Source organism: Siphateles boraxobius, unplaced genomic scaffold (genome assembly GCF_051911475.1).
Source record: "Siphateles boraxobius isolate OS27281-9 unplaced genomic scaffold, OSU_SipBor_1 2, whole genome shotgun sequence".
In the NCBI taxonomy this organism is placed as follows: domain Eukaryota; kingdom Metazoa; phylum Chordata; class Actinopteri; order Cypriniformes; family Leuciscidae; genus Siphateles; species Siphateles boraxobius.
In genome coordinates, this window is record NW_027508810.1 from 10,256,741 (window position 1) to 10,273,444 (window position 16,704).

General features: G+C 41.6%; 1 protein-coding gene across 3 annotated transcripts in view; it reads left to right on the forward strand.

Moving 5' to 3' along the window:
* The window catches only part of atp10b (ATPase phospholipid transporting 10B), a 51,970-nt gene that overhangs the window by 23,317 nt on the left and 11,949 nt on the right, over positions 1–16,704 (forward strand). For all 3 annotated transcript variants that reach the window (XM_077235873.1, XM_077235874.1, XM_077235872.1), the window contains 12 exons: positions 750–881; positions 1,294–1,421; positions 1,982–2,234; positions 2,445–2,659; positions 4,545–4,694; positions 6,664–7,198; positions 7,651–7,757; positions 7,848–7,974; positions 9,146–9,330; positions 11,109–11,409; positions 11,530–11,606; positions 13,462–13,587. In XM_077235873.1, coding sequence (XP_077091988.1) covers positions 750–881; positions 1,294–1,421; positions 1,982–2,234; positions 2,445–2,659; positions 4,545–4,694; positions 6,664–7,198; positions 7,651–7,757; positions 7,848–7,974; positions 9,146–9,330; positions 11,109–11,409; positions 11,530–11,606; positions 13,462–13,587 — 2,336 coding nt within the window. The remainder of the gene's footprint in view (positions 1–749; positions 882–1,293; positions 1,422–1,981; positions 2,235–2,444; positions 2,660–4,544; positions 4,695–6,663; positions 7,199–7,650; positions 7,758–7,847; positions 7,975–9,145; positions 9,331–11,108; positions 11,410–11,529; positions 11,607–13,461; positions 13,588–16,704) is intronic.

Consider the following 16,704-nt stretch of genomic DNA (forward strand, 5'->3'; position numbering starts at 1 on the left):
TCAGAAATGTTTCTTGAGCAGCAAATCATCATATTAGAATGATTTCTGAAGGATCATGTGACACTGAAGACTGGAGTAGTGATGCTGAAAATTTGGTTTTGCATCACAGGAATACATTACATTTTAAAATATATTAGAATACAAAACACTTCTTTGAAATTATAATAATATTACTGTATTTTTTTTTTTTGGTTCAAATAAATGCAGCTTCGGTGAGCATAAGAGACACCTATAAAAACATTGAAAAATATTACCAATCCCAAACTTTAATAACTTTCACATTCTTTTCTTTAGTTTTCCCATATATCATCAGTAAGCTGTTTTGTTTTTATAAATTACATTGTACATTTCCGTTCATCATCATTCATAACGATAAAGCCTAATATACTGTGACTCTAACATCTAATAGTGCAATAAGCCCATGCTATACAGCCAGACTCTTTTTTTCTCTTAAGTCTTTAACATCCCATTTACACTGGCAGTGACGCAAAAAACTAGAACGTTCTCCCATTATAATCAATGAAGCCGTCTATAGTGCAAACGTGCGTAACAGCTTAGTTGATTATAATGGGGGTATTATAGTTTCTTCTGTCGCGTCGCACACTCGCGGTGTACTTGTGTCTTGAAAATGGCATTTTCTGTAGCCCACTATTTCTCTCTTGATAAATTATACACACTGTACGGCTTGTAAATGGGTGTTGCTATTTTACAAATGTTGTTGTTTTTACATCGTGAGTTATTCATTACAGGCCAGGAGACCAAATCCATGTTAAACAACAGCGGGCCCAGGTACAAACGCAGCAAGATTGAGAGGAAGATGAATACGGATGTTCTCTTCTGTGTGCTTCTTCTATTTTTCATGTGTCTCATCGGAGCCCTGGGTACAGTACGGGGAACATCCCCCTCGATAATTCAAAACGCACTACACGCACATTACTTCAACATACAAGCTCCAAAATGACACTTTGATTCTGAACTCCAAAAAAACGAGGCTGTGTTCGGTCTGTCTGTTCTTCTGATCTCACAACAGTCTACAGAGATAAAGAATAAAGTGCTTTTACAACCTCACACAACCCTCATGCTCTCTTTTCCTTCTGTAAGGCATGAGCCAAAGAAGGACACTACAGATACCCAGAATAGCTCACTCAAACACTGGTCTCTTATGAAAGCACTGATTATTCTCGCTCTCTTTCTCTGTGATTCAAGTTCAATGATGCTTTATTAGAATATCTGCTTTATTGGAATACAGTACTGTCAAAAGCAATGTCATTAATGAATGTAAATGTCCCCCAGGCCATTCTATCTGGTTGGAAACGTTTACCACCATGCCCTCTTACATCGTCCCTGACAAAAATGGCAATTATACTCCTTCAGTATTAGCAGGATTTTACATGTTCTTCACAATGATCATCTTACTACAGGTACACAATCTGTCACACATGGCATACGTTAAAGACATTTAGTGAAAGTAATGGCCAGTTTCTACCAATACATAAATTTACCATAGAGGTTCTTTATTGGCATCGATGGTTCCATGAAGACCTTTAAAATCAATGGAATCTTTCCATTGCACAAAAGGTTTTATAGTTGAAAAAGGTTCTTTAGATTATTATATGTTCTTCACCGAAAGAAGAAAATTGTTATTTTAATAACTGTGCACTGAAAGCTTCTTTGGGGAACCCAAATGCATCACTGCGAAAACTCCCTTTTGGAACCTTCATTGATTATGATTTTAAACTCTATTTAGACATCCCACATTTCGTTAACAATGTTGCAAGCGTTACCAATCTCATATAAAAATATATATATATATATATCTTGACAATCTGTACAGTGTTTCCTAAAGGTTTAGCATTTTCTTGTTGCTAATACATTTTTTATTAAGCTTTATATTGTACTCTGTTCATGACAAGTGCCAAAGATTGACATTGCAGGTGTTTATCTGGCTCTTAACACTAATTTTCCAGAACTTTCTCTCTAGGTGATGATTCCTGTGTCATTGTATGTGTCCATTGAGCTGGTGAAGATGGGGCAGATCTTCTTCATCACCCAGGACGTGGAGCTTTACGATGAGGAGCTGGACAGTCGGGTCCAGTGTCGTGCTCTGAACATCACAGAAGACTTGGGACAGATCCAATATGTCTTCTCAGATAAGACAGGGACGCTTACAGAAAACAAGATGGTATTCAGACGTTGCACCATCGTAGGGACTGAATACTGTCACGATGAGAACTGTGCGTTTAGAGCTTCATTCTTCTTTTCTTTTTTATATATTTTATAAGTTTTTATTGTTCTACAACATTTATCTTCTCTATTTTGATTTTGTTCTTGACCATTTTGTTGTTTTTTATGACTATTTTGTGTTTTTGTTAAATCTTTCATTCTGTTTGCTGTTATTAACTTAAGGAATAATAAGGACAGGTTTTATTTTTGGCATTCTTCAGCTGCTCGCTTGGCGGTTGTCAGTGGAGCAAATGAAGAGGAGGAAGACACTCTCTACCAACAGACAAAGCTGCCTCCTCTCTTCCCTCTGGAAGAATTACAGGACAGCCACACAGGAGACAAAAATCACGCCAACACTCAAGTCACAGCTGCCAATCGACGCAGATCAAGAGTGGCAGCGGGAGCCCAAAGTGACATGGCCTTCAGCACTCCTCTGGTGAGATCATAGATCAGAAGATGCTGATATCTGTGTTTCAGAGTGAGGATTGGGAATTCAGGATGATTTGTTCTGAAAGAAACGTCTTTTTCATGCTCTCCTAAAATTGGCTGGATATTTCGATGTAATGGCAATTTAGTGTACGTTTGCACGACAACGATGTACTAAAAACTGAAACGTTTTTTCTTTGTGTTTTGCGTGTACAGAAATTACAATATTGTCAAAATAATCACCGTTCACACGGATCCGCCAAAATGACAAAAAAGTACCAGGCCACTAGTTGGCAATGTCACTTTGTAAAGAAACAAACGCTCCTATAGACTGAACACGTAATACGCATACACATGACGTCACCGGTTTCACAAATCCGTGTTTTTGTTACTAATTTCTGCAGTCCTAAATTCGGTTACTCTTTTTGAATGATGAAAATAGACTATTGACATAGGCAGATATTCACCTGACAGTCACGTGTGTTCAAGCGCAGATTTTTGGCCGAGACGCAACCGACAAGAAGCAACAACACAGTCAGCTTTCGTCGCCGGTATTTCTTTGACGTCGGATTAGTGTGACCCAGGCCACACCCTAACCCTACCCATAATCCTATCCCTAAACAAAACTAGGTTAAGCTACACCCATTATGTCTAGAGAGGGGGAGCTGGACGTCATTTGACATTGCAGTCTCTTCTCTCTTGGCATGCGTCTGTCAAGAATGACAATGCTTGGGTAGTTCACATTGGTCCATATTGGTTAACTTCATCCGTCTTTCCCTCAACTTACGAAGGTTGTTGGCCTGGTCTAGTTGTCTTCCTTTGTGAAGTTGAGCCCTCCACTGATCCCGATTCCTTGATGCTAAGGTCCATGATTCAGGTTGAATGCCAAAGTCCACAAGATCTCGTTTGAGTACATCTTTAAAGCTTCGGTCTACCAGTGTGATGAGTTTTAGTGTGACCCAGGCCACACCCTAACCCTACCCATAATCCTATCCCTAAACAAAACTAGGTTAAGCTACACCCATTATGTCTAGAGAGGGGGAGCTGGACGTCATTTGACATTGCAGTGAGCACCTATTAAAGTAGGCAGGTGGATATTTTTTATATCTTTTATAATAAAGCATTTGGATTTGTTAAGGCTTATAATGGGCCTCTTCTTTGTACTAGTCAAATCTGGCAACACAAATGAGGCTCTAGTCTAGTTTTCATGTGCATACAAAAAAAGACACATGCGCATTTAAATAAGTTATTAACAACTAGTCCTTCAGTTTGATTCTGTAACCCCGCAGACAATTTTTGTAAATGCATTTGTCACTACCTGAATTTTTCAGGAGTTAATTCTGTTGTAGAATGCAGTTGTCACTCCCGTAAATTACTGAACTCTGAGTATACAGTACAGGATTAAGCACTAAAAGGTAAACTGACAAACCAAATTTATCTGCAGTGTGAATGTCTTCTCGGATACCCAGTCAATAAAATGATCAATTAATGGAAATGACACCATAAATTCCCCATGGTTAAATCATTTGAATAGAGCTGAAGTGTGTAATTTCTGACGTCTCGTCCCTGACCCATCTTCCTTCCATTCCCCTGCATGCTCACGGTCTGCCCCGCAGATGGCCGAGCAGTTTGGTGTCAGTTATGAGCACAGCAATGCTGGCTCTGATCCGCTATGTTTCGATCTGTTGACATATGGGGCTGCTGGGGTGCATTAAACATGGGCTACTGATACTGTACAGATTGTCTCGCGTCCCGCTGCCTCCTCGTATGACGTTGCGTCTTTTGTTGTTCGTTGTATGATCGTGTCATTTTCCACCTATGGAAACAGACCACATGGTCTTGCTGTGAATGATGTAATCGGATACGCGCCTAACCATTCATATCTCCTCAAACAGGAAACAGTGGTGGTTCCAGACAGGAAGCTGATGCTGGAGGTGGACCGTCAGATGGCGAGCATCCTGAGCGGGCCCTACCTGGACTTTTTTCTGGCTTTGGCCATCTGCAACACAGTTGTGGTTTCCACAGTGACGGCCCAGAGACAGAGGGTGAGAGCGTGCAACGGCACTGACCTTGCTGGAGCCGAGAGGGTTGGGGGCTCTGACTCACAACACAAAAACTGCCCTCATGTCAAAACAATAACTATAATATACCACCATGTAAATTATGTAAATTAGTACCTGTGGCCGCAGACTCGTTGCCCAGAGATATTTTATTACTGCCCCTGCATGACTAATGCTTCTTTTGCTAGTGCTTCGCAGCCCAGTGGTATGTTTTGTAATTACTACATTTTAATTCTCAAGCAAGCGCCAATGGCTCACTTGGTGGAGGCAATTAGATTTTTCATCAGTCGGGCGGACGGCGTCCCCCAAGTCCACCCAACACGTCTGTAATGAGTTGAGTCTGAGAGAGAAGTTTAGTGTAGCTGAGTATCCTTCACTGCTGGTCAGTGCTAATTTCCCAAATTGCACTTGAGGACCCCGAGCAAAGCACTTTGTCCAGGGTAGAAATTATATTTGGCCTCAGACCTGTAGCACTGAGACGTTCAAAGACATTGGGTCAACGTTAATTAAGTTGATTACCAATGGAGCATGATTGTATCACCCTGGGTCCATCACAACTTAAGAGGCAGCCACAATGTATGCAGATCCACAGTACCTGAAGAACTAGATTATTAGAGCTTTTCAATATTTGCAATGTTTTTCAGTTTTATCATAATCAGCAAAACACAGTTATGCAGAAAATCTGATTTAACTGATTCATTTCAGAAATGGGTTTTTACCATTGATTTAAAATAACCGTGACTTATATAGTGCAATAAATACTACTTCTACAACTATATTTGCAGAAAATCAATTTGTAATTTTACAAATAATCAATATGTACACTACCATTCGGGGTTAGTACAATTTTTGGCTGCATTTATTTGACCGAAAGTACTTTAAAAAATAATATAGTGAAATATTATTTAAATTTAAAACAACTTTTTTATGTTAATATATTAAATGTAATCTATTCCTGTGATGCAAAGCTGAATTTTCAACATCATTACTTCAGATTAAGTGTTACATGATCCTTCTGAAATCATTCTAATATGCTGATGTTATCAATGTTAAAAACTGCTTAATATTTTTGATAGATTTTTCAAGGTCAAAAGAACAGCATTCATTTGAAATAGAAATATTTTGTAACATTATAAATGTATTTAATGTCACTTTAAGGTCAATTTAATGCATCCTATTTCACTTCACATCCAATTTGCACATGCATTGTTAAGAAAGAATGAGGCTGTGTTCAAAAAGCATGCTATCATACTATGCATGCTATTTCTATAACATGTATACTAAGAACAGAATGAGAAATAGCTACTGCATTTGTCTAAAAGTGCAGTGTACAATAGATCCCAATGCACTGCATGGATACTGTATACCACAATGCAACACACTTGTGAAATAACATTAGCCATTGTTTTGTAACTTCCTTGATTCATCATTTGAACAGACTTTGAAAAAGACTTGATTAAGCACACTCGAAATAAAAATACCCGTATTTATTTCAGATGTGATAACTCTACTCACTAGCCTGGTTAAAACGAAACCCTTCTCAGTCGTAACTGATTTTCATTCACAGATCATTTCCAAAGGGGCGTCACCAACGGACGTCGCTCAAATGCCTCTGTAAGCAATTGCATAGACCTTAAAACCAATCAGATCGATCGTCATCTTGTTAAGCCCGCCTCAACGTTTGCGATTGGTGCTTCGATTTAGAAAGATTGGAAATGAGCTTGAATGGGCTCTTCGCCAGACTAACTTGCAGAGCAAATCTAAATTTGCCGGATGTTCGTCTGGGTTTTTCCAAGCTATCTACTCACTAAATTTACATGCAACTTGGCAAGGTCTTACATTCTCTTTAAAATGTTTTAATAATGCAGTAATAAGGCATTTATAATGCTGTAATAATGCAGTCAGCAGTAATATACATCATCTATCAAGCAAATAAATGTATGTACTTTTCCAGGTCAAAGAGCGCAGTAACTCTGCATACTCAGGAGGTTCATTTCATATTATGGGACAGTGGTTCAGAAAGGGTTCTCTGAGGAACGTTTTCAGCTCTATGAAATTCTTCAAGAGAGGCGGGGACACACTCGCAGATCCTTTCGCCAAAGATGAAGACGAGCCTGACATGTTTCACAGCTCTGATGACTCAGACTCAACCACAGGGCAGAAGGTCATCTCAAGTGAAAGTGAGGTTAAACACAGTCTGTCTAGAACAGAGGAGGTGTGTTATGAGGCCCACAGCCCAGATGAGGCCGCTCTGATACATGCAGCAAAGGCTTATGGTTTCACCATGGTGGAACGCACTCCTTATTACGTGACCGTCAAGCTGCCTGATGATACGCTGCTGAAGTTTGAGGTGCTGGACGTCCTGACCTTCGACTCGACCCGGAGGAGGATGTCCATAATAGTACGACACCCACACACCAATGAAATCATCATGTATACTAAAGGAGCTGATTCAGCCATCATGGAGAGACTGGGGAACGTTTTTTCAAGTGAGCATGAAAGACTAAGTCAGAATCATTTAGATCGGGCCATTCCTGATCAAAACATTAGCCAACATACATCATTTAAAAGTTTAAAGCCAGTAAGGCTACATTTATAGTGAAATATTATTACAATTTAAAATAGCTCTTTTCTATTTGACTATATTTTAAAATGTAATTTATTCCTGATACAAAGCTAAATTTTTTTCACATGGAACACAAATAGAGTAAAAAATGAAAAGATGCTGATGAATGACAATCTCCAAAAACCTCATGATAATAATGTTCCATATGGCTTGTGCACTATATTCCAAGTCTCCTGCACATCATATGATATTAAGATAGTGAAGTACAGGCTAAATTTGTATTCATGAAAATCCTCCAGCATTGAAATATGTTGCAAATTGAAATGTAGTCAATGTGGCAGAATTGAATGCAAGTGTGTCGTTTGTTTTCCACAGATATGTCACAAGTGGATAATGTAGCGAAGCAAATTGCTGTAAAAACTCAAAAAGACCTTGACATGTATGCCAGGGATGGATTACGAACGCTGTGCTTTGCCAAAAAGGTAGAAGTTTTGCAGAATGTAGTCAGGCTAAATCTATCTGAAAACAGTTTAACAGTCTTTATCAGTTTATCTCTGTGTTTTTCTCTGAAGGTTATCAGTGAAAAGGAGTTCAAGGCCTGGTTTGCTATCAGACAGGAGGCATTGTCAGCCATTGATGAGAAAGAAGAGCGTCTTATGGACACTGCAACCTACATAGAGAACAACTTCACTCTGCTGGGTACAGTCCAGTACTACTAATGAGTGTCATCCTAAACTTCCAAATAACATTCAATGTCACAGTGTCATTGAAAACATGTTATAGTATTGACAGTTTTGTGACACGAAATACATTTTGTAAGGGATAGTTTACACAAAAATGAAAATTCTGTCATTAATTTCTCACCCTCATGTCGTTCCAAACCTGTAAGACTTTCGTTCAGCTTCGAAACACAAACGAAGATCTTTTTGATGAAATCGGAGCGATTTCTGTCCATTGATTGGCAGTTACGCAACTACCACTTTGACGCTTCAAAAAGTTCATAAAGAGATCGTAAAACGAATCCATATGAATCGGTTGTCAAAATTTTCTAAATAGATGCGATCGCTTCATCTGATGAACAGATTAGGCTTTTATTCACATATAAACATTGATGAACTCACACATCAGTTGTGGTAAACGGAAGCTCTACCATGTTTACTTGACGTGTGAGAACAAATGAGCTTCATTCTCGTGTTACGCAGCACGTTTGAGCTTCTGCAAGAGCCAATGAGGTTCATTCTCGTGTTACGCTGCACGTTTGAGCTTCAGCAAGAGCCAATGAGGTTCATTCTCGTGTTACGCTGCACGTTTGAGCTTCAGCAAGAGCCAATGAGGTTCATTCTCGTGTTACGCTGCACGTTTGAGCTTCAGCAAGAGCCAATGAGGTTCATTCTCATGTTACGCTGCACGTTTGAGCTTCAGCAAGAACCAATGAGGTTCATTCTCGTGTTACGCTGCACGTTTGAGCTTCAGCAAGAGCCAATGAGGTTCATTCTCGTGTTACGCTGCACGTTTGAGCTGACTTCTGTTTATGTTCACTGATCAATGTTTATGTGAATTATGTGAAAAGCCTAAATTAAATCTAATAGTCTAATTTAATGTCTCTTTTGGACTAAACCGATCAATTCATATGGATTAGTTTTACGATCTCTTTATGAACTTTTTGAAGCGTCAAAGTGGTAGTTGCGTACCTGTCAATGGAGGGACAGAAAGCTCTCAGATTTCATCAAAAAGATTTTGATTTGTATTCCTGAAGATGAATGAATCTTATAGAGGTTTGGAACGACATGAGCGTGAGGAAATGATGACAGAATTGATGACATTTTTGTGTTAACTAACCCTTTAATTCGTTTAACTCTTATGCCCACAGGGGCCACCGGCATTGAGGACCGTCTGCAAGAAAATGTCCCAGAAACCATCCAGGCTCTGAGACGGGCTGGCATGCAGGTGTGGGTGCTGACAGGGGACAAACCTGAGACTGCTATAAACATCGCGTACTCCTGCAAGCTGCTAGACCATGAAGACCTGGTGTTCACCTTCAGCACAAACAGGAAGGTAGTTGATCTGACGCTATGCCATTCTGTGCCAACTAACTAATGCTTTTATAACTGAGCAGACCAGACACTCCTTCCAATGATTTGACCTTCATTAGTCAACCAGCTTCATCAAAACAATTATGCTCAAAATTGCATTAACATAACTAAATCGAGTCTTTTCAACTGGATCGACCATATCCCATATCACAATATGAGCATGTTGATGGTTTTTCATGTGTTTGGGATTTAAAACACTGAACCCGCACAAAAGGAAAAGGGTTAATTGTTTTATCTGGGACAACAGAGGCTTCAGTGTTACAGTTTCATCCCCTCAAGAGTGAAGTTCTACATAGCGTGTTCAAACACATAAATGCGCTTGCAATAATTTGTCAGATATGCTGTTTTTCATTTCATGTCTGCCTGAGTCTGTGTTTAAGAGAGCTGAGAAAAAGTGCATTCACCATTCTGAATGGCTCATATTGCTGCTCTGTAATCCCATTTTCACACTTCTGAGGAGGGCAGGAAACCGTTCTAGTTTCATTTCAACATTAAATCCCTTACTGAAGACTTTCACATATTGTTTCACACACATTTTATGAAATCCCACATCTTATGCATCTAAAACCTTCTCTTTCTGTTGTCTAAGTAGTATTTTTTTAAGGTACAAGATTTATTTGTCATATTTTATTTTACTTGTATATTAGTTTATTCCCTAAATAGAACAGATCTGTGTGGAAAATGATAGACTCATAAGCCATTTATGTAACATAGTGAAATCGCTAGCAACTGAAATTTAATTTTGACATAACCTTAACCTAGATATATTCTCAAATCAGTCACGTTATGTATAACATATAGCAGTGAAGTATGGGGTGCCTCATGACATTGTGATATCACAACTCATGAATATTAATTATGTCATGCTGTCATTGCAAGATAGCCTGTCCATTCACGTAATCTCATTTTAGATAAGATTTGCAATACTGCCCAACTTGATCTGACATCATGCTAACGTGTTCCACAATGCACATGTGTTAATAAGACAGCTGCAGTTTTCAGAACCAGATGCTGCAGTTGATCTTCACAGCAAACTGAAGGCATGATAAAAAATGAATTACTAACATCACAACTCATTGGCTTGGAACATCTGTCATATTTTTGGCTTGTCTAAAATGTTATTTCATTTAAACTAAAAATTGATGTAAAATAATACAATAGCAGTTAAAGTAAAATACCATTCAAAATACCATTCACCATTCAAAAGTAAGAATGCATTAAATTGATTAAAAGGGACAGTAAAAAATTTATAATGTTACAAAAGATTTTCTATTCAAATAAATGCTTCTTCTTTTGAACAATTATAATTCGCAATTGTGAGATAAAGTCAGAATTGTGAGTTTGTATCTCGCAATTCTGACTTTATAACTCAAAATTGCAGGTTTACATCACACAGTTCTGAGAAAAAAGTTACTTTTTATTTTTTATTCTGTGGCAGAAACAAGCTTCCATTGAAAACAGTTGTTTTAAATTGTAATAATGTTTCACACGATTACCGTTTACTTTATTTTTGAACCTCAGTGAGCATAAGAGACCTCTTTTAAAAACAGTAAAAAAAAATCTTACAGACTCCAAACTTTTGAATGGGAGTGTACACTGAATTACCTGTCCATCATATACATCATCAGGTTAAAGTATATGTATTGCAAACGCATCCATTTTCCACTGCAATAAACAATGTGAATGTAGTTTATGTTTTTGAAGTTCAAATACTAACACACTCCTTGTTATATATCGCAGTCTGTGTGTAAAATGAGGTTAGAGGACACACTATTAGAGGTGCGACGGAGTTCCCTGTCACCCGGAGCGGAAGTCCAGTTCAGGGGTAATAACTCAGCGTTTGCGCTGATGGAGCACAGTATCGGGCTGGTGATAGATGGGCCGACTCTGAGCATGGCCATGTCAGACGACCTGGTGGAGCAGTTTGTGGAGCTTTGCAAACACTGTCGTGCGGTGCTTTGCTGTCGAGTGACGCCGCTGCAGAAGAGCAGTGTGGTCAAACACATACGGCAGAAACTGAGGGTCATGACCCTCGCTATAGGTAATGAAACCTTTGATTTCAGGTGGAAGGGTTTCTGAAATCATTTATAAGATTACTTTTGAGCAGGTTTGTGAGGTAAATTGGTTTTCTGTTGTTACATTATGATTTGTGTCGATTTAGGTGACGGCGCCAATGATGTGAACATGATTCAAGCTGCAGATGTTGGCATTGGGATTTCTGGACAAGAGGGAATGCAGGTTTGTGTTTTTGTGTTTTGTAACCCACTCCCTGGTGAAGTTAAGGCACTGAAATGTATCAATCAATAAGACCTTCATATTTAAAGAGGGATTTTCTGATTGACTGGATCAGGTGTGTTTTAAGACTCCATTGTGATCGATGTTTCTTTCCTATTGTGAAGGATATCTGAGTGAAAAAAAAATGTAGGGCTAGACTTGATTTTGTCCATTGGGAAATGAGGGAGGGGCATGTTAATATTTTTAAAGCGCCCCCATTATGCAATTCTAAAGGTTCCTAATTTTGTTTTGGAGGTTTCCTACTACAGGTTTACATGCATCAAAATCCAAATTTTTTCATAACATACATTGCACATCACCACATTTTTCAATGATTCTCAAATGACTCGTTGGATGATTCGGTCTCTCTAAATCCCTCCTTTCGGTGAGCTTACACTGTTCTGATTGGCCAGATTGCCCAGTCGGTTGTGATTGGTCTACTGCTTGCAGCGTGTTTCAGAAGCTAATCATCCATTACCATAGCTGAACTTCTGCTCCAGAGGCCTCTTCAGTCCTCAGAGATTGTACACACTGTACAGTCAATCAATTCAAGTCAAGTCACAGCTCTAGAAGAAAGTCATTGTCCAGTACAAGTAAATTTTTAATTGATTCACTAAGTTATTAACTTAGGGGCCGAAAACAGAAAACTTTTAAGGCGTTCCGGCCGTTCATTTCCACAACAATGGTGAAATATTTTTTTTTAAATAACTTTGAAACAAGTTTTGAAAATGATACCGTTATCATCTCAAAAACGTGAATCTGTGAAAACAGGATAGCATGCACACGCATACTCAGTGTTTAGTCAATAGGTATGTGCGTTTGAATGCTTATTTGCCCGTGCGCGTAGTCTTTCTATACAAAGTGTCATCGCCAAATTACAAGTTTACGCGGATCCATGTGAATGGGAATCCCCGACAACAGTTTTTATCTGTACAGAGGGAAAGGGGAGGGGGGAGGCCGAGGAGGCCTTTGTAGGGGACAGTCAGATCGACAGTAACGAGGACGTGCATTTTACCATATCGATGCGAGCACAAGTCTGACGATGAAAGAACATTGGAAGAAATAGTTATTCAACTCGAACCTCCATCGCAAGGACGACTTGAGCAGGACGTTTTCTCAGTGATGAGCTACACGGTTTATCGTACATTATGAGATGTTGCAGCTGTAATTCCTCACCATCAGCATTACGAAGTTTATATCCATCAACAAACCGATGTGTATATTTCTAATTTATTGCGAGAACTGTATCATTAACTGTATCAATAACAGCACATTCATTAGCCGAGCACTAACGTGAATGACTGATGTAACATTAAAGTATAAAAAACAAATCTTGCTCCATCCCTCATCTTTACTAAAAATTAAAGATAAATTTTTGATAGACCTTTTTTGTCTGATTAATTTTTTTTCAGTGTGTGGGCAACTTTGGCTACTAAGTTTCATAAAACCCACATTCAAGTGTTGATAAAAAAATAATGCACAGGTAGTTAGAATAAAACAGGTTAGTCATGATGAAATTGTTTTTTTCTTTTGTTGTTGTTGTTTAAAAGGAGAGGCTCTGTTCTTTCTTTTGATATATTGCATGTTCAGATACTCGGGCCATGAAAGTTTTATGAAAAGGATTAAAAATGCTTGTGGTGGCTGGCAATTTAAAAAAAAAAGAATGCTGGCGGGAAAGACTTAAATATAATTTAATTTATAGTTAAAAATAATACTATAATGATGCGAACAAATAAATCATTCATAATAAACATTCCATAAGAAAAGAACTGTCAGTTTAGATTTCATGGTGACTTTAAGTGCTGTGTTTGTCTTGCAGGCCGTCATGGCCAGCGATTTTGCCATCACTCGCTTTAAACACCTGCAAAGACTGCTGCTGGTTCACGGACACTGGTGCTACTCAAGACTGGCCAACATGGTCATCTATTTCTTCTACAAGAATGTGGTAATTATCACCATGGCAACCAATTTTGTTACATTTGTATAAGAAATGAGTGGCGCTTGACTTGAGCGATTAAGCAACCACCTAGCAACAACCTAGTAACCACCGAAAACAACCTAGCAACAGCATAGCAACGTGCCAAAAACTCATTAGCAAACTTATAGCAACTTCCTGGCCAAACCCTAACATTGTGGGATTGAGTTTTTTAACAAACAAGCACAATCCAAAGATGTAGTCTACTAAGCATAATCATTTCAGTTTTACGAGTGAATATTAACATTTGCACCATTTTTGAACTCAAAATACATAGATTGAGAAGGGGGAGCAGTGTTGGGAGAGTTCACTTTCTACATGAACTAGTTCAAAGTTCAGTTCACAAATTTTAAAATGAATTCAGTTCATAGTTCATACTTCACAATTTTGAACTAAGTTCACGGTTCCAAAAAATCTTTTTTTCCATATGTTGCTGCGAGCTATTTTTTTTAAATTATTGCCACAACCCATATACAACCACAGACAGCGGTGATTTTATCGGCGGGCAAAGTTTGCACAGAAATGTACGATTCTTCCCATCCTCACCGACCTTGTCTTAAAACTGATCATACGAAACGACGCCTCCTCGCTGCTTTGTCGACTACATGCTGCTTTTTGTTTTGATGACGTATGCGCGGCTGCGGTGCGACACTGGTGGCTTGTGTTGCCAGATTGGGTGTTTTTTCGCTACATATTAAGCCCTGTTCCCTTTCGAACGGTCACTTCGTATTGCGTAGCTATACGCAGTGGGGAAACTCCTTTTCCTCGATTTACTGAAGCCTTTATGTAAAGCGCATTTGCAGCTGCACAGCTAGAACATGAGCGTCTGGCTCGCTCATAGGCTGCGCTGCGGCAACTGCACATCCAATGGCGCAGGCGCCTCTGACGTGCAACCAATGAGATAACTCTGCGTCATACACGTCAGAGCCCGCCAAGGGGGCGTGACCTCAGTCTATAATAGCCCCCGAATTCGCCATTATAGCAGATTTTACTCCTTCAGCGACAAACTTCACGTCTCTGACCATTTATTGAGCCTTCGCCGTCGAACAAGCCTTCAGCCTGAGCCAGCTACAGTTCAGCAGACGACACATTTCACCGTGTTTCTCCTGACGCCGTCTCTCCTGTGGCTATCCGGCGATATCCTTTTCATTGCTCTTTGTATATTGTATTATTTGTACGAGCGTTGTTCAAATGCATCGTGTTAAGACCTGCGCCACGTGCGGATGCAAGCTGCACGAGGCGGACGAACACGCTAGCTGCATTCCATGCCTGGGACTTCACCACGCGGAGAATGCACTATCTGCCGGCGGATGTGCGGCCTGCGAGAGCATGCCCATCTCCGTGCTGCGAAATCGGCTAGCCCTCTCCCGTGACGGCGACGCCGCCTCTCCCGCGCTTCCTTTTCCGGCCCTACTTCAGCCAAGGAAGAAGAAGCGCCGCAGCCAACGGCAGCCGGAGAACATGGATGTTAGTGAACGCACGCCGGCCTCGTCCCCGCGTGCCTCACTCTCTCCAACCCGTTCATCTCCGGTCCTGTTCGAGGGAGATCAGCGCCCCCCCCACGTGGCGGGCCTTGTCTCCTTCGGCGGGCCTAGCGAGCACGACGACAGCCTGTCTATCGCTGCGTCTGAGGAAGAATGGCCGGGCTCTTTCGACCCCGTCATGGCTTCCCAGCCAACGCCCAACGCCTCAGCTACCAGGACTAACTCCGACGCGGAAATGCTTCGGATCCTGACGCAGGCCGTAGCGGACCTCGAGCTCGAGTGGGCCGCGCCCGCTGAACCCCCTCGAAGTCGGCTGGATGGCTGGTTTCTGCCAGGGCACCAACAGGCCCCTCGTCACAAGCCAGCGCCATTTTTTCCTGAGGTACACGAGGAGCTTACCAAGGCCTGGCGCACTCCTTATTCCACACGAGGCCCCGCAGTTTTCGCGACGCTCTCCTCCGTGGACGGAGCAGCGGAAAAAGGCTATGAGTCGTTGCCGCCCCTCGAAGAGGCGTTGGCCGCTCATCTCTGCCCGAACACAGCTGCTAGCTGGCGAACTAGAGCTGTGCATCCCAACAAGCCGTGCCGTAGCACTTCAGCCCTCGCCGGACGCGCGTATTCCGCCTCCGGTCAGGCTGCATCGGCCCTGCACACGATGGCCGTGCTGCAGGTTTACCAGGCCAAACTCCTCCGGTCTATGGACGAGGCTGGCCCGGACCCTGAGGCTTTTCGGGACCTTCGGAGCGCCACAGACCTGGCCCTGAGAGCTACTAAGGCCACAGCGCAGGCTATCGGGAGGAATATGGCGAGTTTGGTCGTGCTCGAGCGCCACCTCTGGCTTACCCTCACCGACATTAAGGACGCGGAGAGAACAAAGTTCCTCGACGCCCCAGTATCCAGCACCGGCCTCTTCGGCCCGGCAGTGAAGGGGTTCTCAGAAAGATACACCGAGGCACAGAAAGCGTCCCAGGCCATGCGTCACTTCCTGCCTAAGCGCTCTAGCTCGGCGTCGAGTGCTCACAAGCTAGCCCCGCCGACGCCTCGGCCAACAAAGCCCACGAAGCAGGCCTCTCAGCCCCGCCCTGCGGCTGATGCCCAGCGCCAGCCGAGAGCAACCAAGCGCTTCCCGCTTCCCCGACGCCAAGGCCCCAGACCAAGCGCCGCGCCTCACACAGCGCCGCCAAAGTCGTCCTAGCATGCAGGGGAAAGAGAGAGGGCACGGGTCCCGCACTCGCCGGACCACCCTCGAAGAAGTCAACAAAACTTCCCACAGCCCCTTGTTCAGTTCAGGTGGCTGGGGATTTTATTACTGCAGACAGGCCCGCAACAGTAAGCGCGTTCTTGCAAACAAACGCCGTTTTCACGGCGACCCATATAAAGCACAAAAAGAGTATGTTTCACAAACACAACACGTGGGTTCACGGTCCCCCTTCATCAGGCGGCCCCTCCCCCGTTATAATACTGCCTTCCCTACACGCAAATGCTTGTACAGTCAGTCCAATACTCAATGTGTGCACAAATCACAATATAAGGGTATCAGGTCCCCCTTCACTAGGCGGCCCCTCCCCTGTTGTAACACTGACTTCCCCACACGCGAATGCCT